The following is a 27,758-nucleotide window of genomic DNA, read 5'->3' as shown; positions in this document are numbered from 1 at the left end:
GCAACATAATTTAATTTGCATGCTTTTGACACTTGTGTATTTTTTTTGCATCTGCTTCTTTAACTCACTTGGAGAAAGAAATGGCAACCCACTCTGGTATTCTTGCCTAGAGAATCCTGTGGACCGAGGAGCCTGGTGGGCTGCTATCTATGGGGTCACACAGAGTCAGACACGACTGAAGCGACTTAGCAGCAGCAGCAGCTTTAACTCACTAGTATGCTGGTGAGATCATCTGTATGATCCCACATAAACTCCAGGCCATCCTTTCATTACTGGTTGATACTTTTTTTTTCTCTGTTTGATTCTTCATTGTATGAAATCTCACAGACTACTGCAGATAGTGACTGCAGCCATGAAATTAAAAGATGCTTGTTCCTTGGGAGAAAAGCTACGACCAACCTAGACAGCAGAGACATTACTTTGCCAACAAAGGTCTGTCTAGTCAAAGCTATGGTTTTTCCAGTAGTCATGTATGGATGTGAGAGTTTGACCATAAAGAAAGCTGAGCGCCAAAGAATTGATGCTTGTAAACTGTGGAGAAGACTCTTGAGAGTCCCTTGTATTGCAAGGAGATCCAACCAGTCCATCCTAAAGGAAATCAGTCTTGAATATTCATTGGAAGAACGGATGCTGAAACTGAAACTCCAACACTTTGGCCACCTGATGCGAAGAACTGACTCAATGGGAAAGACCCTGATGCTGGGAAAGATTGAAGGCAGGAGAAGAAGGGGACAACAGAGGATGAGATGGTTGGATGGCATCACTGACTCAATGGACATGAGTTTGAGCAAGCTTCTGAGTTGATGATGGACAGGGAGGTCTGCATGCTACAGTCCATGGGATCGAAAATAGTTGGACATGACTGAACTCAACTGAACTGATTTAACCATTTTACTGTTGAAGGACATTTGAGTTGTTTCTGGCCTGACAATATTATTTTTCCAGTTTTACTGAGATATAATTGATGTATTGATTATACAAGTTTAGAGATATACAGAATAAGGGTTTGATGTATGTGAATATTGTAAAAAGATGGCCTGAGAATATTAAGAAGCTGTAAAGAACATTTCCATACATGTATCCTGGTACACGTGTGCATGATTTTTCTTTAGAGTTTTATTCACAGAAGTGGACTCTCTGGTCAAAGGTTTATGTATCTTCAACTTTATTATGCCAAACTGTTTTCCAAAATTTTGTACTAATGTGTTTTCCCACCAGCAGCCTCTGAGAGCTTATATTTGCCAGATGTTCAGGCTGGGTTTAGAAAAGGCAGAGGAACCATAGATCGAATTGCCAACAATATGATCTGCTGGATCATAGAGAAATCAAGGGAATTTCAGAAAAACATCTACCTCTGTTTCATTGGATACACTAAAGCCTTTTGACTGTGTGGATAATAACCGGAATAAAGCAATGGAACTATCCTACCTATCTTACTTGTCTCCTGAGAAACCTGGATGAGGGTCAAGAAGCAACACTTAGAACCCTGTATGGAACAACTGACTGATTCAGGATTGAAAAAGGAGTATGACAAGGCTATTTATTATCACCGTGCTTATTTAACTTACATGCAGAGCACATCATGTGAAATGCTAGGCTGGAGGAGTTACAAGCTGGAATGAAGATTTCCAGGAGAAATATCAATAACCTCAGATGTGCAGATGATACCACTCTAATGCCAGAAAGTGAAGAGGAACTAAAGAGCCTGGTGATGAGGGTGAAGGAGGAGAGTGAAAAAGCTGGCTTAAAACTCAATATTTAAAAAACAAAAAAACTAAGATCATGGCATCTGGCCCCATCACTTCGTGGCAAATAGAAGGGGAAAATGTGGAAGAAGTGACAGATTTCCTCTTCCTCGGCTCTAAAATCACTGCGGATGGTGACTGCAGCCATGAAATTAGAAGATGATTGCTTCTTGGCAGGAAAAGCTGTGACAAACCTAGACAGTATGTTAAAAAGGAAAGACATCACTTTGCTGACAAAGGTCCATATAGTCAAGACTATGGTCTTTCTAGTAGTCATGTACGGATGTGAGAGCTGGACAATAAAGAAGGCAGAGTGCCAAAGAATTGATGTTTTCGAACTGTGGTGCTGGAGAAGACTATATGGAGTGGGTTGCCATTTCCTTCTCCAATGCATGAAAGTGAAAAGTGAAAGTGAAGTCGCTCAATTGTGTCCGACTGTTAGCAACCCCATGGACTGCAGCCTACCAGGGTCCTCCATCCATGAGATTTTCCAGGCAAGAGTACTGGAGTGGGGTGCCATTGCCTTCTCCTCTTTAATGATGAGAATCTCTTTATTTTTGTGTAGTAACATTTATTGGAGAAGGCATTGGCAACCCACTCCAGTACTCCTGCCTGGAAAATCCCATGGCTGGAGGAGCCTGGAGGGCTACAGGTCATGGGGTCGCTAAGAGTCGGACACGACTGAGTGACTTCACTTTCACTTTTCACTTTCATGCATTGGAGAAGGAAATGGCAACCCACTCCAGTGTTCTTGCCTGGATATTCCCAGGGACAGGGGAGCCTGATAGGTTGCCGTCTATCGGGTTGCAGAGTCGGACACGACTGATGCGACTTAGCAGCAGCAGCAGTAACATTATCAATCTTTTATACTACTGCTAATACATTTGGTATACTGCTTAAGAAATCTTTCCCTACTTTGAGATTATGAAGACTTTTTTGTTTATTGTCTCTTGAAGCTTTAGTGTGTTGCTCTCCTAAATAGCTTTATACAGATTTCAGTGATTTGTTTATCACTACTGAGCAACTTGAATTTGATAACACCATCTATATTTAATTATCACGAATTTTCAGCAGCATTCAATACTGCTAACTAACCTTTCTTCTTGAAACACTAAACTTCCTTCATTTTCTATTGGTTTTTTTAATGCATCTCTAGCCATTTCCTCTTTTTCTCTTTCACCCATGCAAAGAAGGACAATCAAATGTTGGGGTTTCTTTTTATTTAATTGGTGGAAAATTATTTTACAATTTTGTGTTGGTTTCTGCTGTACAATAACTCGAATCAGTCAAATGGTTCCAAATAGGAAAAGGAGTTTGTCAAGGCTGTATACTGTCACCCTGTTTATTTAACTTATATGCAGAGTACATCATGAGAAACGCTGGACTGGAAGAAACACAAACTGGAATCAAGATTGCCGGGAGAAATATCAATAACCTCAAATATGCAGATGACACCACCCTTATGGCAGAAAGTGAAAAGGAACTCAAAAGCTTCTTGATGAAAGTGAAAGTGGAGAGTGAAAAAGTTGGCTTAAAGCTCAACATTCAGAAAACGAAGATCATGGCATCCGGTCCCACCACTTCATGGGAAATAGATGGGGAAACAGTGGAAACAGTGTCAGACTTTATTTTTCTGGGCTCCAAAATCACTACAGATGGTGACTGCAGCCATGAAATTAAAAGACGCTTACTCCTTGGAAGGAAAGTTATGACCAACCTAGATAGCATATTGAAAAGCAGAGACATTACTTTGCCAACAAAGGTCTGTCTAGTCAAGGCTATGGTTTTTCCTGTGGTCATGTATGGCTGTGAGAGTTGGACTGTGAAGAAGGCTGAGCGCCAAAGAATTGATGCTTTTGAACTGTGGTGTTGGAGAAGACTCTTGAGAGTCCCTTGGACTGCAAGGAGATCCAACCAGTCCATTCTGAAGGAGATGAGCCCTGGGATTTTTTTGGAAGGAATGATGCTAAAGCTGAAACTCCAGTACTTTGGCCACCTCATGCAAAGAGTTGACTCATTGGAAAAGACTCTGATGTTGGGAGGGATTGGGGGTAGGAGGAGAAGGGCACGACAGAGGATGAGATGGCTGGATGGCGTCACTGACTCGATGGACGTGAGTTTGAGTGAACTCCGGGAGTTGGTGATGGACAGGGAGGCCTGGCGTGCTGGGGTTCATGGGTCGCAAAGAGTCGGACACGACTGAGTGACTGATCTGATCTGATCTGATATACACACACATATATATATAAATACATGTATGTATGTGTGTATGTATATATATCCCTTCCCTCCCCTCCCACTATCCCCCCTCTCCATGTCATCACAGAGCACCAGGCTGGGCTTCCTGTGCTATTTAGCAACCCCCCACTAGCTGTTTTGCATATGATAGTGTTTATATGTCAATGCTACTTTCTCACTTCATCCCACCCTCACCTTCCTCTGCTGTGTCCACGGGTCCATGCTCTGATAGGTTCATCAGTACCATCTTTCTAGATTGCATATATATTTATTAATATACAGTACTTGTTTTTCTCTTCCTGGCATTTCACTCTGTATAAGAGCCTCTAGTTTCATCCACCTCACTACAACTGACTCAAATTCATTTCTTTTTATGGCTGAGTAATATTCCATTGTATATATGTACCACATCTGTCAATGGACATCTAGGTTGCTTCCATGTCCTGGCTATTATAAATATTGCTGCAATGAACATTGGGGTACATATGTCTTTTAGAATTGTGGTTTTCTCAGAGTATGTGCCCAGCAGTGGGATTGCTGGGTTTTGTGGTAAATTTATTCCTAGCTTTTTAAGGAACTTCAATCCTTTTTCCCATAATGGCTGTATCAGTTTTCACACCCACCAAAGTGTTGGGATTTCTTAAGCATCCATTGTGGTCCATCTTCTACGTCCATGGTGATGCAGAAACTTACATATCCCACTCAGATCTCTTTTTTTGCGCTCATGCATATTGATGTTTAAGGGCTTCCCAGATGGCTCATTGGTAAAGACTCTGCCTCCTAACAAGGAGATGTGGGTTCAATCCTTGGGTCAGGAAGATCCCCTGGAGAAGGAGATGGCAAACCACTCCAGTATTCTTGTCTGGGAAATCCCATGGTCAGAGGAGCTTGGCAAGCTATAGTCCGTGGGGTCACAAAGAGTCAGACACGACTTAGTGACTGAATACCAATACAACACATATAGATATTTAATTGATGTAGCTTTTTAAATGTCTCAAAGCACCTCAGAATCAACAGATACAAATTGAAACTTGTGATCCTTGCCCCAAATCATGTCAGTTCTCTTCACATGGAATGGATGGGATATCTCAGAGAATGGCATTTCACCCATCCTGTTGCTCAAGCTAGAAATCTAAGAGTCATCTGTGGCACTTCTTCATTCTCCACATCCAATCCATTCTAAGTTTTGCCAATTCTACCCTGTAATTTTTCTCCATCTATCCATCTCTTCTCATTTTCACCATTCTGCTGCTAGTTATCATAATCATTCTGCTTGATTAATGTCAAGTTTGCTTCTATTCTATTAGCATTCATCTGACTTCTTGGCCATTGATTCTCTACAAGCTGTCATTTGGTGTAATGGTGAAATAGGCCATTTGAATGAACTCTTCTGCTAAGAGAAAAAGAAAGCCCAGACAAGTGAACTTGGCATTTGGAGCCACACCTAGGGTTATCTACTGATGGCAAAGGAGGCAAAGAATTTCAACAGAATTTTTGATAGACCCATGATGCTACAAGGACAAAATCTGGAGTTTAGGATACATACCCTGACATCTTGCTCAGGAGAGTTTAATAAATGCCCAGGCTTTGGGTTAGGACCCTCAATAAGTATCTAAGAAATAAGGTCAACTGGAAATAAATCAATGATCAAAGGGACAAAAGTAGGTCTAAGACTCTTCTCTAGCACTGATTGGATTGTGTCCATCCAGGATTGCTGGTAACCACAAGCACCTAACAGCAGCAAATATAATCCTCCCAGAGAAACATGACATCACTGTAGGTCTAAGATTTTCTCCATAATATTTTTAAATCATGGAGATCATATCATTTTCCCACCTCAGCTTTGCTAGCCTTCTTTCAGCTGCTTGTTCTCACCATGCTCTCCCTTACCAAAAGATTTCAGTGGTGAACAATCTTTTCCTCTTTTCTCTTTCTAGTAAATGCCTATTCATCCTCAAGTTTCCACTCAGCTTTACTTCCAAAAGGAAGCCTCCTTTAGCTACTGTAATGACCTCAAACCCCTTACTTATGAGTTCTCATAGCACTACAGACTTTTCCTTTGAGAAGCATTAAGGGTTGAACTGGTTCCCCAAATTGATATAGGGCTTCCCCGGTGGCTCAGCAGTAAAGAACATGCAAAGCAGGAGACTGAGGAGATGTGAGTTCTATCCCTGAGTTGGGAAGATCCCCTAGAGGAGGGATAACAATCCACTCCAGTATTCTTGCCTGGGAAATCTCATGGACAGAGGAGTTTGGTGGGGAGGGCTACCATCCATAGCATTGCAAAGTATCAGATATGACTGAGCAACTGAGCACAAGAATGAACATGAAATTCATATGCTGAAGCCCTAACCCCAGTACCTCAGAGTATAACCTTATTTGGAGTCAAAGTCTTTACAGAAGTAATTAAGTTAAAATGAGGTCACTAGAGTGCCCCTAAATCCAATATGATGGGCATATTTATAAAAAGGGGGAAATTAAGACACTGAGACACTCTCAGAGGGAAGATGATATAAAGAGACACAGGGAGAAGACAGCTATCTACAAGCCAAGGATAAAGACCTGGAACAGATCTTTCTCTCATAGCCCTGAGAAGGAGCCAACCCTTTTGACACCCTGATTCTAGACCTCTAGCTTCCAGAACTGTGAAATGATAAATGTCTTTTGTTAAATCACCTGCCTGTGGTACTTGGTTATGGCAGCCCTAGGAAACTAACAGAAAGTGCTTATCACAATTGAAAGCTTACATCTTTAGGGTAATCCTGTAATCAATATCTATTTACCCCACTGAGCTGCAAACCGTTTTTGCTCATCATTTTATCCCTGGCCCAAAGCATTGTGTTTGAAACATAATAAATACTGGATTGATATTTGTTGAATTTATAAATGAATAGGAGAGATTACATTTTTAAGTAAAATTTGTAACCAAATCAAGCCACCTATGTATATCTATGGAAAGGAAGAAAACCACTGGAATCAAGCAGAGTGGGATTCAGCCATGTGGTTGGAATAGAAAGCAAGGAGTTGAAGTATTAGTTGGATTGATGGACAATAGTAATTAAACTGGATAGGAAGGAAGGAAAACAGAAAAGGCTTATGAATGAGGAGGTAGGAGGTCCTTGTGAAGAACAGATGTAGCAGAAGCAACTGAATGAGAGAGTTAGGAAGTCAGGAGGTTTTGAACAGAGAGCCCCATATCCAACATTATTATTGTAGATGAGGCAGTTCTGTGGAATGACAGTGTCAAGGTCCAGAATGTCATCATGGGACTCGGAGGCTGAAGTACAGTGGAGGTGGAAGATTGAAAGTACAGAAACCAAGGAACTGAGAGGCTAGGGAATTGGCTAGGACAATAATTCGAACTTTGATAGTCACTCAAGGCAATGGCAGGGCTGGAATATAGAAAAAAGATTAGGTGTGAAGTCTTCAATATTGGGTGGAAATGGCCTAGAGGTTGATTGATGACAACAATGAGGGGACAGAGGTGATAAAGTAGTGTCAGTAGCCTCAAAGGATTTACAGATAAAAACGGAGACAGAAGCTGCAGGCTGAAAGTTGCAGTGTAGAGTAAGGATACCATGGCAACTCCCAATCCTGAGATGCTTGTGCTGTGGGAGAAGGCTGTAAGACTGTTGCTGTCCTTAGGTTTAAGCTAAGATCAGGAGTCTGAGGGGCAATGCACTAAGTAAAGAGAAAACACTGGAAATTTTGCATACCAAAAAACAGATCCAGTGGACTCTGTGCAAGATTTTAGAAGAAACAGTAGCAAAGAAGTCAGCAGGGAGACAGGATTCAATGCTGGATGAGGGTAAATACTAAACTAGAGAAGCTCTGAGATGTGAGGCTGGTGGGGTCACAGCAGCCCCCGGTGGATGTGGGAATAAGGAGAGGGCTTTGCACCTGGGCAGTGTGTAAGGGACCTATTAGTACAGTTGTGTAGTCACAAGAGCTTCCCGGGTGGTGCAGTGGTAAAGAACCCACCCGCCAATGCAGGAGATGCAGGTTTAATCCCTGGGTTGGGAAGATCCCCTGGAGTAGGAAATGGCAACTCACTCCAGTATTCTTGCCTGGGAAATACCATGAACCAAGGAACCTGGTGGATTACAGCCCACGGGGGTCACAGAAGAATTGGACACGACTTAGCGATTAAACAATAACAACAACATATCACTCTGGTAGGGGAGGTTGATAATGGGGCCAGAGGTATATGAGGTGGGGGGATGGGAGGGAGGTCCAAGCAGTGGAGAGGGGGCACGGAATATGTGTATACATGTGGCTGATACACTTTATTGTACAGCAGAAACTAACACAACATTGTCAAGCAATTATACTCTAATTTTAAGAAAATAATATCTAGTAAGGGCAATAGTAATAAGTTGTATCAAGGAAAGAAAAACTGTAAGCTAACAGTAAAGTTCATACAATAAAATAAATTTCTTCAAATGGTTAAATTGCTCAGTTGCATCAGAAAAAAATAATAAAAGGGATTAAAAGCTAAATTGAGTAAGTCTCACTGAAGAAAAAAAGAACGGTTTGTGAAAATCTTCTTTCTTTCAGTGTTACGATCATTGGAGAAGGGAATGGCAATCCACTCCAGTGTTCTTGCCTGGAGAATTCCATGGACAGAGAAGCCTGGGAGGCTACAGTCTGTGGGGTCGCAAAGAGTCGGACACGACTGAGCAACTAACACACACACAGTCCATGATCATAACTGCTTCTTTTATGCATATGGAAAACAGGGCAGGAGAAGGATATTGATCAGGAGACAAAGAGGGTCAGGAAAGTTGGAGTGAGGGTAGAGGAAGTAATTTAGAAATTAGTTTTTTCTTGTATTTCCTTGTTTACTGGGGTATAGTTGCTTCACAATGTTGTGTTAGTTTATGCTGTACAATGGAGTGAAACAGCCACCTGTATACATACATCCCCTCCCTCTTAAACCTTCCTCCTACCCCACATCCCATCCACTAGGTCACCAGAGGGCACTGAGCTGAGCTCCCTGTGCTGCACAGCAGGTTCCCATTAGCTATCTCTTTCACACATGACAGTGTGTATATGTCAATCTCAGTCTCCCTATTCATCCCATCCCCCACCCCCTCCCTGTCTCCACACATCCATTCTCTATGTCTGCGTCTCTATTCCTGCCCTGTGAATAGGTTCATCTGTACCATTTTTACAGGTTCCACATACATGTGTTATTATACAATGTTTGTTTTTCTCTTCCTGACTTTCTTCACTGTGTATGACAGGCTCTAGTTCCATCTACATCTCTGCAAATGGCCCAACTTCGTTCCTTCTTATGGTTGAGTAATATTCTATTGTATACACTGGGAAAACAGCCCAGGGAGAAAGACAACAGGACACGCAAACCGCAATCTAAACAGCAGAAGATCAGTGAAATTAATATAGGGAAATGATATAACTGAGCAGGACCATATGGGGCCTTCCCGGGGAAGCCCATTCCCCCATAACTTCTGCTTTAGCTCCTCTCTGAAGTACCTAGATAACAGTAACTGATGCACATTTCCTGAGTCTTTTTTTAACAGATGTGAAAACTCCACACCAAATGGAAGCTACTTGATGATCATGAGTACATAGCCCCAGACCTCCTTGAGCCTAAGGACTGAATGTTAACCCCTGCAACACCACCCTTTCCTTCGCTATCAACCAACCAGAGAATTGTACATGAGCTGATCATATACCCTGTGACCACCACCTACCCTCTCCACCTCACCTGGCCTTTTAGAATGCTTTGGTGAAACTCTTCAGGGAGTTCATGGTTTTTTGGACATGAGCCACCAGTCTCCTTGCATGGCCCTACAATAAACCTTCCTCTGCTCCAAACTGACATTTTGGTTCGTTTAGCCTCACTGTATGTCAGGCACACCAACTTGCCTTTATTGGCAATAATAGAAAACTAGAGAAACTGAGATTCAGAAGCAAGAAGAACATTCATTTGTTTCCAGGGAATTCAACTTGAATTATGGAATAAATGAATTATAACAAATGATGTACAAATATTAATAAGAGCCGGTGATTGGGCTCAGAAGGGGCTCATTTCCAAGCCAATGACCTACTCTTATGGGTTTTTTATGTTACTTTTCTTTGACCAAAATTTGATTCCAGGATCTGGGGAGACAAAGCTGACTCAGGTGAAGATATGCTTCAAATTTTTCTAAAGTTGGCAAGGAGGTTGATCCCTACCTCTCCAACACTTCCTGTATGTTTGCCAATCAAGCCTGCATAAATAGTTCCTTATGAGGCAGAAGGAAAAGAAGGAATATCACATGATATGGACACAATAGGAATTAGTATAATCTTGTTTCATGAAAATCTTAAGTGCTAGAGAGGATGAGGGTTAGTAGGATCTCTTATGCATTGCTTACAGCAATTTCAAGTTGAGTTTTCACATCTCTGACAAATCAGCAATTCCTCTTCAAGGCATATACCCAGAAGAAACTCCCAGAGACACATGCCAGAATATCCAGAGCCACAGTTTCCATAACTGAAAATAAATAAAATTCTGGAAACAGTCTACATAGCCATAACAGAGGTAAGGACAAATAAATTATGGTATAATTACATGATAAAATAGTATAATATGAATATATAACACTATGAGTAAAAAAAAGTCCTAGAAGACTTCAAACTGCCTGATACTCATGTATTAAAGACAACTACAACTAAACCACTTGTATGTGTATATACACAAGTTTTAGAAGTATGTTTGTTATTTACATGTGTGTGTATATATATACATATATATGATCAGTGTATATCATGTATATATCATAAAACTTTTACATATATTTATGTAAGCAAGAGAAGCAAGATTTAGGGCAATGTAATGGATGAGAGAGAAGCCCAGAGGTTACTGTAAGTCACTGCATGCTCAGTCACTTCAGTTGTGTCCGACTCTTTGCAACCCTATGGACTGTAGCTCACCAGCCTCCTCTGTCAATAGGACTCTCCAGGCAAGAATACTGGAGTGGGCTGCCATGCCTTCCCCCAGGGGATCTTCCCAACCCAGGAATCAAACCCTCGTCTCCTTTGGCTTCTGCATTGGCAGGCACATTCTTTATTGTTGAGCCACCTGGGAAGCCCCGTTATAAGTCGCTGCTGCTGCTAAGTTGCTTCAGTCGTGTCCGACTCTGTTCGACCCCATAGACGGCATCCCATCCCTGGGATTCTCCAGGCAAGAACACTGGAGTGGGTTGCCATTTCCTTCTCCAATGCATGAAAGTGCAAAGGGAAAGTGAAGTCGCTCAGTAGTGTCCGACTCCTAGTGACCCCATGGACTGCAGCCTACCAGGCTCCTCCATCCATGGGATTCTCCAGGCAAGAGTACTGGAGTGGGGTGCCATTGCCTTCTCCTCATAAGTCACTGCAATGCATCAATTCCAGTTGAGTGGTGAGTTCAAATGTACTGCTGCTGTTTCTTATTAATACACACAAAAGAATAAACAACAATGCTTTCTCCAAGACCAGTCATAATAAGGTGTTCAATTCTGTATTACTAAGGTTTGAATCCATCCTAAAGATCAGTTCTGGGTTTTCATTGGAAGGACTGGTGCTGAAGCTGAAACTCTAATACTTTGGCCACCTCATGCGAAGTGTTGACTCATTGGAAAAGACCCTGATGCTGGGAGGAATTGGGGGCAGGAGGAGAAGGGGACGACAGAGGATGAGATGGCTGGATGGCATCACTGACTCGATGGACGCCGGGAGTTGGTGAGGGACAGGGAGGCCTGGCATGCTGCAATTCATGGGGTTGCAGAGAGTCGGACACGACTGAGCGACTGAACTGAACTGAACTGAAGGTTTGAATAAAACTAAAATGAAAAATTATTTGTAGATATTATATAAATTCAGCTAGAAAGATTAGTAACATGGCTTATAAAGTACTTTATAGATTCACTCTAACTTTATTTCTCCTTCTCACGTCTATGTAAAATGCTCTTAATCAGGAATTGGACTGTAGCCCACCATGCTCCTCTGTCCATGGGACTCTCCAGGCAAAAATACTGGAGTGGGTTGCCATGACCTCCTCCAGGGGATCTTCCTGCCCCAGAGATTGAATCTGAGTCTCCTGTATTACGGAGAAATGCTTTACCATCTGAGCCACCAGGGACTCTTTAGTTGTTACACAGGCAAAAATGCTAGGAAGACCCAAAGAGACAAATGGAAAGGAAAATATGTGTATATCATGCTCAGCCCACCACATACTCTTGGGTAAGGCCCAGCTGCTTCCTGTGCATCAATAAGGAGGGAAGCTGGTGAGAGGAGGGAAGAAACTATATGGGGTTAGACTCCTAGGAGCTATTGTAGTTTTCATGCCAGTTCATAGAGTAAAGCCTGAAAGTGAGAAGTCACTCAGTCTTGTCCAATTCTTTGCGACCCCATGGACTATATAGTCCATGGAATTTTCCAGGCCAGAATACTGGTGTGGGTAGCCTTTCCCTTCTCCAGGAGATCTTTCCAACCCAGGGATCAAACCCAGATCTCCCGCATTTTGGGTGGATTCTTTCCCAGTTGAGCCACAAGGAAAACCCAAGAATACTAATACTGGAGAGGGAGAGGGTAGTCTATCCTTTCTCCAGCAAATCTTCCCAACCCAGGAATTGAACCAGGGTCTCTTGAAGCATCGCAGGCAAATTCTTTACCAGCTGAGCTATGAGGGAAACCCAGACAGAGTTAAGCCTGGACATAGACTATTACGAAAAACCTCCATATTTGTTTTGCAGCATCAATAGTTCACAGTAGTAAGAAGTTTTAATAAAAAATAATCTGAAAAGTAAATGTTTTATTAACAACTGGCTTAGCCTGTTTGTGCTTCAGCAGACTGAGGCGATTCCTTGGTTACGTAATCACGGATTTACTCCACTTACTGCTCTTCCGTTTCTCCACTTTCTCTAACTTCCTTCTTTAAGGGTCATGTGCGTGGACCCCACTGTGGACCATTATATTGACGCCTAACTTACTAATTTAAAAGATAATTTGAACATTTCTTTTATATAAATGTGGAGTTATGCTTCTCAGGCATTCAGCCAGTGTGGCTTTTTGCAGTAGGATCTACTACCTTTCCGATGATTCCCACGTGACCTCAGCAGCAAGGATTGTTCAAGTATCCAATGATCATGCTGCTGCTGCTGCTGCTAAGTCGCTTCAGTCGTGTCTGACTCTGTGCGACCCCATAGACAGCAGCCCACCAGGCTCCCTAGTCCCTGGGATTCTCCAGGCAAGAACACTGGAGTGGGTTGCCACTTCCTTCTCCAATGCATTAAAGTGAAAAGTGAAAGTGAAGTCACTCAGTGGTGTCTGACTCTTAGGGACCCCATGGACTGCAGCCCACCAGGCTCCTCCATCCATGGGATTTTCCAGGCAAGAGTACTAGAGTTGGGTGCCAGAAAACTTTAAATTTACTGGATTGGCCCAAAATTCATTCAGGTTTTCTATAACATCAGGAAAACCCAAACAAACTTTTGGGCCAATCCAATATAAATGCTGACCTTAACAGGAAGAGGCATCATGATTTTTAAAATGTCATACTTTCTATGCCTTTTTATATAGTATGTTTGAAATTAATCTGGTAATGTATTGTTAAACATCAGTCAACTAATTTTGACCTCATGAAGCATATAAAACTCTCCCTAAGAGTCACAGAGATTGCTTGTTTCTGAGTCTGTCACCAAACAAGCTTTCGAAAAGCCTATTAATAATCTCCTACTCATGGAACTGATGCTCCATCACTTCAGTACTGTCCAACTCTTTGCGACCCCATGGACTGTAGCCCAGCAGGCTCCTCTGTCCATGGGTTTCTCCAGGCAAGAATACTGGAGTGGGTTGTCATTTCCTACACTCCAACTCATGGAACTAATGTAATGTTAAACATGTGTCAACTATTTTTGACCTACTGAAGCACATAAAACTTTCCCTAACCCCACTCCAGTACTCTTGCCTGGAAAATCCCATGGATGGAGGAGCCTGGAAGGCTGCAGTCCATGGGGTCGCTGAGGGTCAGACACGACTGAGCGACTTCACTTTCACTTTTCACTTTCATGCATTGGAGAAGGAAATGGCAACCCACTCCAGTGTTCTTGCCTGGAGAATCCCAGGGATGGGAAAGCCTGGTGGGCCGCCGTCTATGGGGTTGCACAAAGTCGGACATGACTGAAACGACTTACTTAGCAGCAGCAGCAGCAAGAGTCATAGAGATTGTTTGTTTCTGAGTCTATCAGGCTTTAGTAAAGCCTGTTAGGCTTTAGTACTAATGGAACTCATGGAACTATAACTTGGTCTTTGAAGAATTTGATCTTTGAAAGTAGCAATGTAATGAGAAGAACCAGATTGTTAATTGCACTTCCTCTGAAATAAGCAAATAAGAATGTCTTCATACTTTGTAACTATTACATCTGCTAGAATTGAGAAAGTGAAAGTGTTTGTTAGTATCTCAGTCATGTTTGGCTCTTTGTAGTCCACCAGACTCCTCTGTTCATAGAACTTTCCAAGCAAGAATACTGGAGTGGGTTGCCATTCCCTTCTCCAGGGGATCTTCCCAGACCAGGGATTGAACCTGGGTATCCTGCATTGCAGGCAGATTCTTACCATTTAGCCATCCAAGGACTCTAGAATAGTGAATGTTATGTCAAATGTTTTATTATTTAGATCTTACTCTGAACTCTCTTACCTGTATCATTTGAATTTGGTCTCTAAAGTCAAGCAACAGCCCTGATTTTCCTTCTTTTGTTGATGATAAGATGAATGCCCCCCACACTTTGAAGTTGGGGCTCTTAAGAAAGTTTGTTCATGACTTTTTCTCTAGCCTAGATACTCCTCCAGAACACCATCTCTGACTACTGAACCTCTCTTCCTGGATGTCTTCCTAGGAAGATTCCTAGGAATCTTCATCTCAACATAACTCACATTCAACTTATTCCCCTCCTCAACCTTCAGACCCTTCTCCTCCTCTGTGTTCTTTCTCTTAGTGAATGACGACTCTACCTGCTATTTCACCCAACTAGGATAACTCAGAGAACAGTTAATGCCCTCTCTACCTACAAATATATATTTAAAGAGGTAACAAGTACTATTTATTGCATCTTTCAAATCTCTCTGAAAATAGATCTCCTTCCCATACCTTCCACTGTTCCTATATGGGGCTCCCATTGCCTAACACCTGGACTACTACAAGTTTTCTAGCAATTCTTCCTCCCCCCAGTGTCTACCTATTTAAGTCATACTTCCAGAAGAGCTGGCTATTGTCTAAAACAGAAATTGAATGATGCAGTTCCTTTCTTAAAATCCTTTATTGGCTCCTCATAAGTCTTTAAGAAAAAGTCCCAAGTTTTCAATATGGCATAAAAGATTCTTACATTTGATCCCAGCCTCTCAAGCTCATTTTTCTTCCTCCTGTTCTCATATACTATCTCTAAGAGGTAGACCGAAGTCACTGTATTTTTCCTGAATATGCCTTACACTTTGACACCTATGTGCATTTGAATCTAATGTTCCCTTTGCCTGGGCTGTTTTTTCCTCCTTTAGCTTTCATTCAAGAATCATATCCTCTGTTCAATTTCTCTTAGTATCTCTCCAACTCCAAAAGACTTGTCTTTTCTTCTTTAATTTCGTGGATGCATATATGTGTTTTAATATCTTTCGTAATTAGCTGAATTGTTTATTTACATTCCTGACTGACTTTCCCACTAGGCTGTGAATGCCCAGGGATTAGTGATATGTGTATGGCTTGTATTTTGTCCATCTTTCTATTTCCGGTACAGACCTGATACTTAGTAAAAGACTCAACAGTTTGTAATAAAAATTTAGAAAGTATTTGAAAGAAAATGTAATCTTCCACAATCTTACCACCAGGGAGAACCAGTATTAACATTTCCTATGTATTTAAAGCGAATGATATTTCTTCTTAAAATGGTATTAGGATATATAAAACATATATATTTTATTATATAGTTATCTTTTAAAAAGGAATAGTATACTGTGAATGTATTTCCAAGTCATAAGATATTTTAAATCATAATACTTAAGAATTGCCTTACATTTTGTTGTATGCAATACCCTTACATTTGTACATTGGAGTTATTTTAAATTTTTAGGGTTATAAACAATTGCATGGTGCCCACTGAGTTCTTTTGGTAAAATCACAATAATGAAATGGTCCATCAAAGCACAGGTCTTAGTGACAGGGACCAAACTCCCAGAAACTTCTGAGATCCATACTCTCTTTCTGACTGCCCCATTGGTTCTTGAGCCTTAGTATCAGGAGGAATGGAGGAATTTATATTGTTTAGTATCAGGAGGAATTTATATTGTTTAATTATAAACAAGGTGATGAGAACGGAGTAGAAGAGAGTCTGAGATAAGTTGAGGAGAGGGTTTTGATGGCTTGGAGTGTGGCAGGAGTTAGTTGTATCTTCTTTGGTTTTGTTTTTGAAATAACTGGGAAGTACATGGAAGAAGTTGAGAGTGAGCAAGATTTTTAGAAGGTTTTGTTACAGGTTTTGTACATACTCCAGATTTGGTGTATTTGAGAGTCTATATTAGATTCTAATGCTTTTAACTTCCCTCAGATTAAAGGACAATCTTCCTTCTAAAGGCAAGGCATTGCTGAAGCTGACTTTCAGAGAGAGAGGGAGCATGTTGCTTTCTTTAATTCCTCCATATTTTTAAGACTATCAGCATATATTTTTTTCAAATTGTCTTCAAGAAAAAAGTGCCAACTGAGATTATCATCACCAGTGGAGGAATGTTCTTTTCTCTTTGAGTTGACAGATAGATGAATAGCTGAATGAAGAGATGTGTATGGACAGATGGACAAACAGTATTTTGGAGCCAATAAAAGGAAAGCAGAACACTTTCTTGGTAGGCAGTTAACAAAACTGATCTGTCTAAAGTTATTGGCTCCATTTCAGATACTGTTCATTAGGCAGCAAATGAACTAAACTCTGAGCAAGGACTTTTGTTTTATGTAGGTGAGAACAGGGTTTATGAGGTACCTTATCTATCAGGGTAGCAAAAAATACTCAAAATATTAGTCAGGCCTGTTAGAGAAATACAGATACGTGAGTGAGATAGCTCAAAGAAAACTTAATTGGTGAGAGGAATTGTAACATAAGCAAAACTACAAAAGAAATTGAGGAAAGCTAGTAGAGTGAGATGAAAACTTGTCTCTACTTATTGAGCAAATTCAAGATGACATCCATGGTCACAAAGAAACTGACTTCACTTCTGTTTGTACAAGGTGCTAGAAATCAGGGCAGTAATACAGGTTTATCATACGTAAGTTTTTGTGCCTGAGGAGTGGAAAGCAAGAGTGACGTGAATAGATATTTTAATATTAATGAAATAAAATAATAATAGTTATTAAGCTATTTGCATGGTTTGTTTTGTCAATATTTGCGTAAAGTAAAAAGTATACACTTGAACTATTAGTTCAGTTCAGTTCAGTTGCTCAGTCGTGTCTGACTCTTTTCAACCCCATGGATTGCAGCATGCCAGGCCTCCCTGTCCGTCATCAACTCCCGGAGTTTACTCAAACTCATGTCCATTGAGTCGGTGATGCCATCCAACCATCTCATCTCCAACCATCATCCCCTTCTCTGGCCTTCAATCTTTCCCAGCATCAACTATATAGAGAACTATCAGTTCAGTTCAGTTCAGTTGCTCAGCCGTGTCTGACTCTTTGCAACCTGATGAATCGCAGCACGCCAGGCCTTCCTGTCCATCACCAACTCCCGGAGTTTACCCAAACTCACATACATCGAGTCGGTGATGCCATCCAGCCATCTCATCCTCTGTCGTCCCCTTCTCCTCCTGCCCCCGATCCCTCCCAGCATCAGGGTCTTTTCCAATGAGTCAACTTTTCGCATGAGGTGGCCAAAGTACTGGAGTTTCAGCCTCAGCATCAGTCCTTCCAATGTACACCCAGGACTGATCTCCTTCAGAATGGACTGGTTGGATCTCCTTGCAGTCCAAGGGGCTTGCAAGAGTCTTCTCCAACATCACAGTTCAAAAGTAACTATATATAGACAGACCTTAACCAAAAATTATGAAACATTTGATGGTTTATACATGTCTAGAATATTTATTTTGGAGAAAGTGAAAAATCTAGGTGACATTTGATTTCTATGTTTATAAAGACTAGATTGAGAACAAAGCTAGTGACCTGTGAGGAAGGAAGTATGAAAAGGAAGCAACAAAACTGTAGAGTTAAAAGAATTAGGGACCTAGTCTTAGCCCAGGATGAAGAAAAAAAGACCCAGAGAGGGTAAGAGTTCCTGCACTTCCAGCAGATTGCAGCCTTTCCAGTGCATTCTCCTCACTGTCTTTTGCTGCTTCTATCCAACTGAACTGAGTGAAGAGTGACTGTGAGGTGGAAAGACCCTAGGGAGACAGGGCAGAAAACAGTGTCTAGGGCCATTTTGGCATAAGGTCCAGTTTGAGCCTATAAATTTGTGACAGAATTTAATATCTCTAGACGTGAGATATAACCTCTCATAGCATCAAGGTCAGGCAGTTTCAAAGGCAGTTTCATCAGTTGTTGTTTAGTCACTAAGTCATGTCCAACTCTTTTGCAACCCCATGGACTATAGCTCACCAGTCTCCTCTGTCCATGGAATTTTCCTAGCAAGGATACGGGAGTGAGTTGCCATTCCCTTCTCCAGGGAATCTTCCCAGCCAAGGGATTGAACCTGCATCTTCTGTGTCTCCTGCATTGACAAGCAGATTCTTTACCACTGAGCCACCTGGGAAGCCCCAGTTTCACCAGTAGAAGCCACTAACAACTTGACTACTAGGGGACAGGGCACAATTAACAATAATAAGTCATGGAAAACATGTCTCCTTGACCTGATGTTTTGAACAACTTTACCCTCTAAATAAGCTCTTAATGGAGAATTTTGGTGGGTCAAACAGAGGGGAAAAGGAGTTGCTTGTCAGCTAGGGAGATAGAAGGAATGCTTCAATATTGCCCTAAAATACATCTTCAAAGTGTGTGCTAGAACAATGGACACTGCAACAGCAGGCAACAACTAAGGCTGCTATTCTCAATAATCCTTACAGCTGAAACTCTAAACTTCAGCCAAAAAATGAGAGATCAGTAGCTGTAACTGTCACTGAAAACTCTGATCATTTCCATCATATTTGTAAGCATTGAAAACAGTCACCTCAGCAGCAGCATTTCCAGATACCAAGAACCTGAATACCTACCCATCTTCAGGACACATGTGCAATGGCCTTTCTTTTGACTTCTCTGGATTGACATTTGGTGAAGAAAACAGGTCTCACTCTAACCTAAACTCATGTGGCAGTTTTTTACCCCTGGGTTGACTTAGGTTAGAATTAGAAAACTGTAAAACTCCTTCCTAATGGCAACCCACTCCAGTATTTCTGCCTGGAGAATCTGAAGGACAGAGGAGCCTAGTGGGCTATATAGTCCATGGCGTTTCAAAGAGTAAGACACGACTGAGTGACTAAACAACAGCAAAACTCTTTTCAGCCTGAAAAGTAGAGATTGGTTTTTAAATCTTCTTCTTCTTTTTTTTTTTAATGTTAGTCCTTAAAAGTATTGCATTCATTATGACTCCATTCTGAAAAATAGTGTCTTTGTTTTACTTGCCCATAACATCTGCCTGCACTTTGTTCTGAAAGCAAACTCATGCACACAAGATATTATAGTGTGTTTGACAGTACAAGGCACTGGGATAACCGTTATAAAAGAAAAGGGGGCAGGACCCAAAGATAAGAAAATATTTAGACTCATGAAGTTATAGAAGCTTCTATGGGGAATAAACTATGCATATCTACAAATTTGGGTGACTCAGTGGTAAAGAATCCACCTGCTGGTGTAGGAGATGCAAGAGACAGGGGTTCGATCCCTAGGTTGGGAAGATTCCCTGTAGAAGAAAAATGCCATCCCACTCCAGTATTCTTCCCTGGGAAATCCCATGGATGGAGGAGCCTGGCTGACTGCAGTCCATTGGGTCACAAAACAGTCAGACATAACTCAGCAACTAAACAATTATCTCTTTATAATTATTATGTCTATAACTTTAACAGAATGCAGTCTGTGATAAAGGCAAGCAAAGTCCTATGTGCATTCGCAGGAGAAGTTACACCCCCAGCTTCCAGGAGGTAATCCTTATTGCAGGGGAAGGGATTGGGAGCAGTGTTTCACACAAGAAGGAAAATAACTGAGTATAGTGATTTTTTGTAAATACTCAGATTAACATTCTTGAAAAACTGTTTTAACGTCTTTTCCCACTCTTTAATAGATAAACTTTAGCCAGTTTATGATCATGGTTTACAATTTCTTTCACCTTTAGTTTCTCAAAGACTCCTTCATTGATCTATTGGTTACTTCTGACCTCTTTGACTTAACATGTCTTCAAAGAACAGAAATCAATTGGTTAATCACAGAATCAGATGATCACTACATTAAAGCAAAGACAAATTCTTGAGTGATCTTTCACTAGGCAAGGTATCATTGGGGGAGAAAATCAGTTCATTATATTATTTGGACTTCTGAGTAAAGGTTCTCAGCTCTGTTGCAATTTTCCCCCTGGGGCCCAGAAAGAGCCTTTAGTGTATCAGCCTTTAATAACCAGAGATCCTAGTCTAAGGGACTAGGATCAGTCCATGGGGAGGAAGATAAGGGGAAGGGTGAAACACACACACACACAAAAGAAAGTAGATGGGCAAGCAAATAATTTTGTCCTTTATGTATTGAATTTAACCTTCTTGAATCACTTTTTGTAATCAGCATTTTTTTAAATTTCCTCAATATTCACTCTTTCATCCATTATGAAATTTCCTTTACCTTCATATCATTAAGAAGAGTTTTTCATTCCTTTCATTCATTTATCTGTCAAATACTAAATAATGACATTAAGCAATATTAGGTATGGTTCCAGCGACGAGAGGCTATATCCTTGTAGGAATAGATGCTTAATAAACAGCTTACCTACTTACCCAAAACAAATAAAGTATATGATTTCAGGTGCTGATAGGTAATATAAAAAACAAAAACATGGAAAGGATGAGGCCAGGCAGGTAGACAGACTCAGTTCCTGTAGGGCTTTTGGTGAGGAGTTTAGATTTTACTTTATTTGTAATGGAAGGTTGTAAGCAATGAATGGTAATTATCACACTAATGATTTGAAAGGTTGATTCTGGCTGCTGTGTGACTGCCTATGGATAAGAGTAGAAGCTGGGAGATCATTTAGGAGGAGGCTGCAAGAGTATGGATAAAGAATGATGGCCCTAACTAGGATGGTAGCAATGACCAGAATTGAAATATATTTTTGTTATAGAGCTGCCAAGGCTTATTGGTAGAATGAAAGAGAAACGGGGATTTTCATAAAATGAAAAAAAAGAATCAGACGTGATTCCTAAGTACGGACCTGAGCAATAAGGTGAATAGAATTCCTTTGCAGAGGAATTTTAATTGCTTCTTAATATATGTGTATTAATTAGTTCATGTCTTCCATTTTCTAGCACATGTATGTGTGCCCAGATAATGAAGTGGTTCTAGGATGAAGAGTTAAAGTGTTATTCAAGGAGAAACCTGCGGATGATACTCACATTTTTATGCCTTCCAAAGTCATATATCCAATCACATATTTGTTATATCCCCTAGCTCAGTTGACAAAGAATCTGCCCGCAATGCAGGAGGCGCTAGTTTGATTCCTGGGTCGGGAAGATCTCCTGGAAAAGGAACAGGCTACCCACTCCAGTATTCTTGGGCTTCTCTTATGGCTCAGCTGGTAAAAAATCCACCTGCAATACAGGTGATCTGGTTTCAATCCCTGGATTGGGAAGATCTCCTGGAGAAGGGAAAGGCTACCCACTTCAGTATTCTGGCCTAGAGAATTCCATGAAAGTATAGTCCATGGGGTCACAAAGAGTTGGACATGACCGAGTGACTTTCACTGTCACTTGGATATCTAAGCGCCATCGTAAGAGATATCACTGCTGCTAAGTGCTAAGTCACTTCAGTCGTGTCCGACTCTGTGCGACCCCATAGACAGCAGCCCACCAGGCTCCCCCATCCCTGGGATTCTCCAGGCAAGAACACTGGAGTGGGTTGTCATTTCCTTGTCCATAGAGAAGAGATATCACTGCTGCCACCCTAATCCAAGCCTTGGACAAACACAACAGCCTCTTAACTGGTCTACCTGGTCTTAAAATTTTCCCAGTTCTTCTCTTTATAACAGCCTAAGGAATCTTAAAATCACGGCTTGCTTTCCTACTTAAAATCTTCCAACGGCTTTCCATTGCATCTAGGGTAAAATCTGTCTGCCTTGCACTCTAAGATCCTAGGATTCTCCCCAGCCTCAGTGGCCACTCCTTTCCAGGTTCATTCTTTGTGCCTTTCTGTCTGCTCCAAGAAAAGTACCCAGCTCTTTATCTCCTCATTGTTTCTCTACAGTCCTTCATCTACTCCAAATGGTCTTTCTGTAGCCCTTCACATGATGGCTTCCTTCGCATTTTTCAGGTCATATATCTCCTCAGAAAAGCTGTCCCTGACCACACTCTGTAAGTGGATACCCTCAAGACCCTACAGCATTACCCTGCTTGAATTTTTTTTTGTAGTACTTAGGCCTCACTGAACTTACTTTTCTTCTCCATTATCTTTCTCCTCCCTAAATGCTTATCACTATATTCCTAGTACCTAAAACAATGTTGGCACATAGCTGGCACCCAATAAGATTTTGTTGACTCCATGAATTCACATTTTATGAAAAATTTTGATAGGAATGATTGGATTGAAGCCAGGTATAAAGTATGAAGAAATGAGGATGTATGTCACATGCATTGGCCAACACAGCATGTGATAGTGAAGGAGGAATCAGAACTGGCCCTATCTTGAAAGCAGGACTCCATCTTGGGCTGGACTGTGGATTCTGAGCTATAGGCCCAGTATCTGTGGAAACGACAAACCAACTGGAAACCCAGGCCCCAGGAAGGAAGAGCCCCTAATTATCTGTGTAACCAAATGGAATCATACAGTCTACTATGCTTATTGAGGTATGACCACAGGCCTATTGATAATTGTCCACTGTTAACTACCTAGGCTTAAGGCATATGAATCACGGGTTAACTTTTATTGTCAGGGAATTTGGGGAGGTGGGTTCGTGCATGTACACTTAAGGTACATAAGGTTTTCACAAAAACTGGTCGGGGGTCCTTGGCTAAGGGGAGACTCTGCCTTGGGCCCGCTGGTGTAATAAACTGCACTCCACTATTTGCATTATCCTTCTGAGTGAGTTTATTTCCCAGAACGTGTGGCTACAACAATAGCAAACCAGAAATGTTAAAACTGTCATCATACTTTAGGGAAAACACGAAAAGGAAGGCAACACCCAAGTCAGAATTAGCACAAACTGTATAACTCTATGTGGTACAAAATGTACTCATTTACATACAACCTAGAACAGTGTCTGGTACATTATTAGGCCCTCAGCAAATTTTCGCAAAGTAAATGAAATAAATAAACACCTATGATTTAAAAGCGTGCACATGATTAAACCAAAGGCAAAGCCAAAATGATTAAACTTTAACTAATGGGGATATTTTGATTCCAAAATAGTTGTTCTGCTAAGGGAGGGGAAAATACAGTTTCACTGAGGCAGCCCCATGTTAAGCAGAGCAATGGCACCCCACTCCAGTACTCTTGCCTGGAGAATCCCAGGGACGGGGGAGCCTGGTGGGTTGCCGTCTATGGGGTCGCACAGAGTCGGATACGACTGAAGCGACTTAGTAGCAGCAGCAGCAGCTTTCCTATAATAACCGTGGAAGCAGAGAATAGACACCCTCTCCCCTCATCTTGCCAGATGTGGGGTCATCTCAGCCCATTCATCTCACCTGCTCTGTGCCTCACTCCACCAACTTGGAACCAGCCAGACAGGATCACTGAATAAGTATTACTCCCACTTACTCAAACAACTAGTGAACATTCAATGTGATAATTCTGCATTAACTTCATGTTTCTTGACACTTTTATTCTTACTAGACAGTATAAACTGAGTTATTAACCAAAGCAGGGCAAATGTTTTGATTAAAATGACTATTTACATTAATATTTGTTTTAAAACATAGTCCATTCAGGGATTAATCAAATTCAATTTGCTTTATTTTCTATTTTGAAAAATGCTATACAGAAAAAACAAGGGAAAATGGAAATAAGATAGCTCTTTTAGGAAAGAGCAAACTAAATTAATACCACATTTTAAAAAGGTGTATTTAAATATCAGAAATGTTTCAAAAGAAAGTGAACAATCCTTACAAGTGATTAATAATACTAAAATAAGTGAAATAGGTGAGGAAGATTAGAGGTATAATATCTTTATACAACAACAAAGGTGGTCAAAAAGTTATAATATAACTAACAGTTATAATATAAATAAGCACCACAGATGTAACATGTAATTAATGCCACTGTATGTTGCATATGAAAGTTGTTAAGAGAGTAAATCCTTAGAGTTCCCATTACAAGGAAAAAATATGTTTTCTTTTTCTGTTATTTTATACCTCTCTGAAATGAGAAATACTCACTAAACTTCTTGTGGGAATCATCTTATAATGTATGTAAGTGAAATCATTATGCAGTACACTTGAAACTTACAGAGTGCTCTATGTCAATAATACCGCAGTAAAACTGATAGAAAAAACATTAATAAAAGCAATTAATCTCTGATCAAAAAGCAAAAAAAGAGTAATGATAATATAATACCACTACCAGGAATAATATATCCAAATAGATTCTTACCAAGCCACCACCAATGATAGCTATATTTTTTCTTTGAATATCAGAAGAATCCATCACTGCTGAAGTGTTTTTCACAGCTGTTGCAGCTCTCTTCACAGAGCAAACTGTCTCCTATACACTGACTTCCCTCCGTCTTTGCCTTAAGCCCTGCATTGGTGAGCCAGCAGCAGCATTTGAATAGAGCCCTTTTTCCTTGAACTTAGAAGGTAGCATTTAACCCATTAGTTGCCGGAAGGACAATCAGCTCAACTTTAGGGGAAAGGGAATTTGTCGCAATAACCAAATTTTGAAAAATCCAGCCAAGTGAAGACTGAACACTCTCTTATGTGTAAGTCAGAATTTTTAAAGCACAAGTTTTGTGGCTTTTCTTCTTCCTTTTCTATACCAAGTATTCTTAGTTTCATTTTCAACCATGACTAACCCATGCATGAAACTTCCCTGATCTGGTGTCCCAGAGCATCTTACACTTCTCTTAATAAGATGGCGTGGTTTCCCAATTGTTCTGTGGATTGTTCTTGTTATTAAGACTGGTCAGGAATTTCACCTAAACCATCCTTATGGATTGTCTTTAACAGACTATACCAGGGAAAACATTTTTCATACTCTGAATATTCTCCTGAGCAAGATTTTGAATTATAAAACTGACAATACTTCCTTTTTTGTATCAAATGCTAGAAACGTTAGAATCTAATTTGTGTATTAATCCTAGGGGAAATGGATAATATTATGCTTTTTGTAAATTCATTCATGGCTTCATATTGTCTCTTAAATTCTTTGTCTTCTTCCGCTCCATTTTAAATGTATATTTTAAATTTCTGTGTGTATTTTTGAATTGGAGGGTTTTTTATAAAACAGAACATGACAGGTAAAATAAAGTAAGAATGTAAATGAAGATGCTTCTTCACTTCCTGGTGAGAGCAGGAAGCCTTCAGACTGGTTTTCCTCTCATGAGGAACTAGGGTTCAACATCAGTAGATGGTGACCTCTTGTGGATAAGTATAATCAGCATTGTTGTTAGGAATTTTTTTTCAGAAACGTTTACTTATTTATTTAGAATAGTTAATGAGCTTCCCATGTAGCAGTGGTAAAGAATCCACGTGCAATGCAGGAGACATAGAAGACAGGGGTTTGATCCCTGGCTTGGGAAGATCCCCTAGAGTAGGAAATGGCAACCCACTCCAGTATTCTTGCCTGGAAAATTCCATGAACAGAGGACCCAGGCAGGATACAGTCCATGGGGTCATAAAGAGTGAGACATGACTGAGTACACACACACACACACACACACACACACACACACAGAATAGCTAATACATTTACATTTTATGAAATACAAAAAGTACAAAAGGGTATACAATGAATAGTCAGTTTTCTTTTTCTTTTTTTTTTTTTACTTTATTTAAATTTATTTATTTATTTATTTATTTTTTTGCATTGAACCTGGACTGGCATCTCGTTTCATACATGACATTTCACATGTTTCAATGCCATTCTCCCAAATCTTGCCACCCTCTCCCTCTCCCACAGAGTTCATAAGTCTGTTCTATACATCAGTGTCTCTTTTGCTGTCTCGTATACAGGGTTATCGTTACCATCTTTCTCAATTCCATATATATGCGTTAGTATACTGTATTGGTGTTTGTCCTTCTGGCTTACTTCACTCTGTATAATAGGCGTGGAGTCAGTTCTCTTCTAATCTTGTCCCTTAGCCAGCTATTTCCCCCAAGATAACCAGGTTTTTTATTCCCTCTTCTTTTATGAACACCTATCTCCTGCTTTCTCTCTCTCCCTCCCTCATACCTCCTTCCTTTTTTTTCATAAATAGTAGCCAATTTTATACACTTTTCCACACTCCAGGTTTTCATTTACAACATAAACTCAATAATTATTTAATGTCAGTATACAGAGAGCTGTTTCATTTGTTTTTTCATTGTGGACTATAACACCAAAAACTAAAGCACGTAAAACCCAAGTATACAGTCCAATAACTTATTGTAAAGCAAATACTCATGTATTTACCACTCAGACTATGAAAAAAAAATTGCCAGGGCCCCAAAAGTCTACATGTGTCCATTGCCAAAAGTCTCTTCACAGAGGTAATCGCCATTCATACAAGCAACCTTATAATCCTTTAGTTTTGGACTTCCCTGGTGGTTCAGAGGTTAAGAATCTCCTCGCCATGCAGGGGACACAGGTTCAATCCCCGACTGGGGAAGATTCCACGTGCCTCAGAGCAACTAAGCCCTTGTACCACAGCTACTGAGTCTGCACTCTAGAGCCCACGGGCCACAACTACTGGGGCCACACAGTGCAACTGCTGAAGCCTGCATGTTCTGGAGCCTGTGCTCTGCAGCAGGAGAAGCCACCGCAATGAGAAGCCTGTACACGGCAACTAGAGAGTAGCCCCGGCTCACTGCAGCTAGAGAAAAGTCCATGCACGGCAACAAAGACCCAGTGCAGCCAAAAATTAATAAATAAGCTTTAGTTTTGCCTCTTTGCTTCTTTTTATTCATTTACAGTAAGCTTTACTATAATGAATTATGCTGGGTTTTTTTCTTTGAAATTTGCTTCTTTTCTTCAGTATTTTATTAATCTGTGTTATTCCATGGTGTTCTAATTCACTTGTTTTCATTTATCCATTCTACTGCTGATGGACATTTGGGTGTTCCCAGTTTTTCAATATTGGGTGGCCAGAAAGCTTGTTAGGGCTTTTCCATAAGATGCTACAGAAAAACCTAAATGAACTTTATGGCCAACCAAATATTTTGAATAATGCTGCTATGATCAGCCTTGGATATATTAGTACAATGTAGTACACATACAAATGAGCATGTATATTAGTACAGTGTAGTGCACATACATATGAGCATGTATATTAGCACACTGTAGTGCACATATATATGAGCATGTATTTTACTACAACATAGTGTGCATACATGTGAGCTTGTATATTAGTACAGTGTAGTGTGAAGAAGGCTGAGCGCGAAGAACTGATG

At 40.6% G+C, this 27,758-nt stretch overlaps 1 protein-coding gene across 3 annotated transcripts in view; it reads right to left on the bottom strand.

The window, feature by feature from the left end:
• KMO (kynurenine 3-monooxygenase) overlaps positions 1-25,090 on the bottom strand; it is a 68,107-nt gene extending 43,017 nt beyond the window's left edge. For 2 of the 3 annotated variants that reach the window (XM_086342673.1, XM_086342674.1), the window contains exon 1: positions 24,763-24,921. In XM_086342673.1, coding sequence (XP_086198799.1) covers positions 24,763-24,816 — 54 coding nt within the window. In that variant the 5' untranslated portion in view covers positions 24,817-24,921. Of the gene's footprint in view, positions 1-24,762 lie in introns of all 3 variants that reach the window. The other variant, XM_086342676.1, reaches the window with a different exon arrangement.
• Positions 25,091-27,758: the final 2,668 nt, after the last annotated feature.

Source organism: Bos grunniens, chromosome 16, assembly GCF_055505025.1.
Source record: "Bos grunniens cultivar Pamir isolate PY7600 chromosome 16, Bosgru_T2T1.0, whole genome shotgun sequence".
In the NCBI taxonomy this organism is placed as follows: Eukaryota; Metazoa; Chordata; class Mammalia; order Artiodactyla; family Bovidae; genus Bos; species Bos grunniens.
This window is presented reverse-complemented; position numbering and strand designations above follow the sequence as displayed.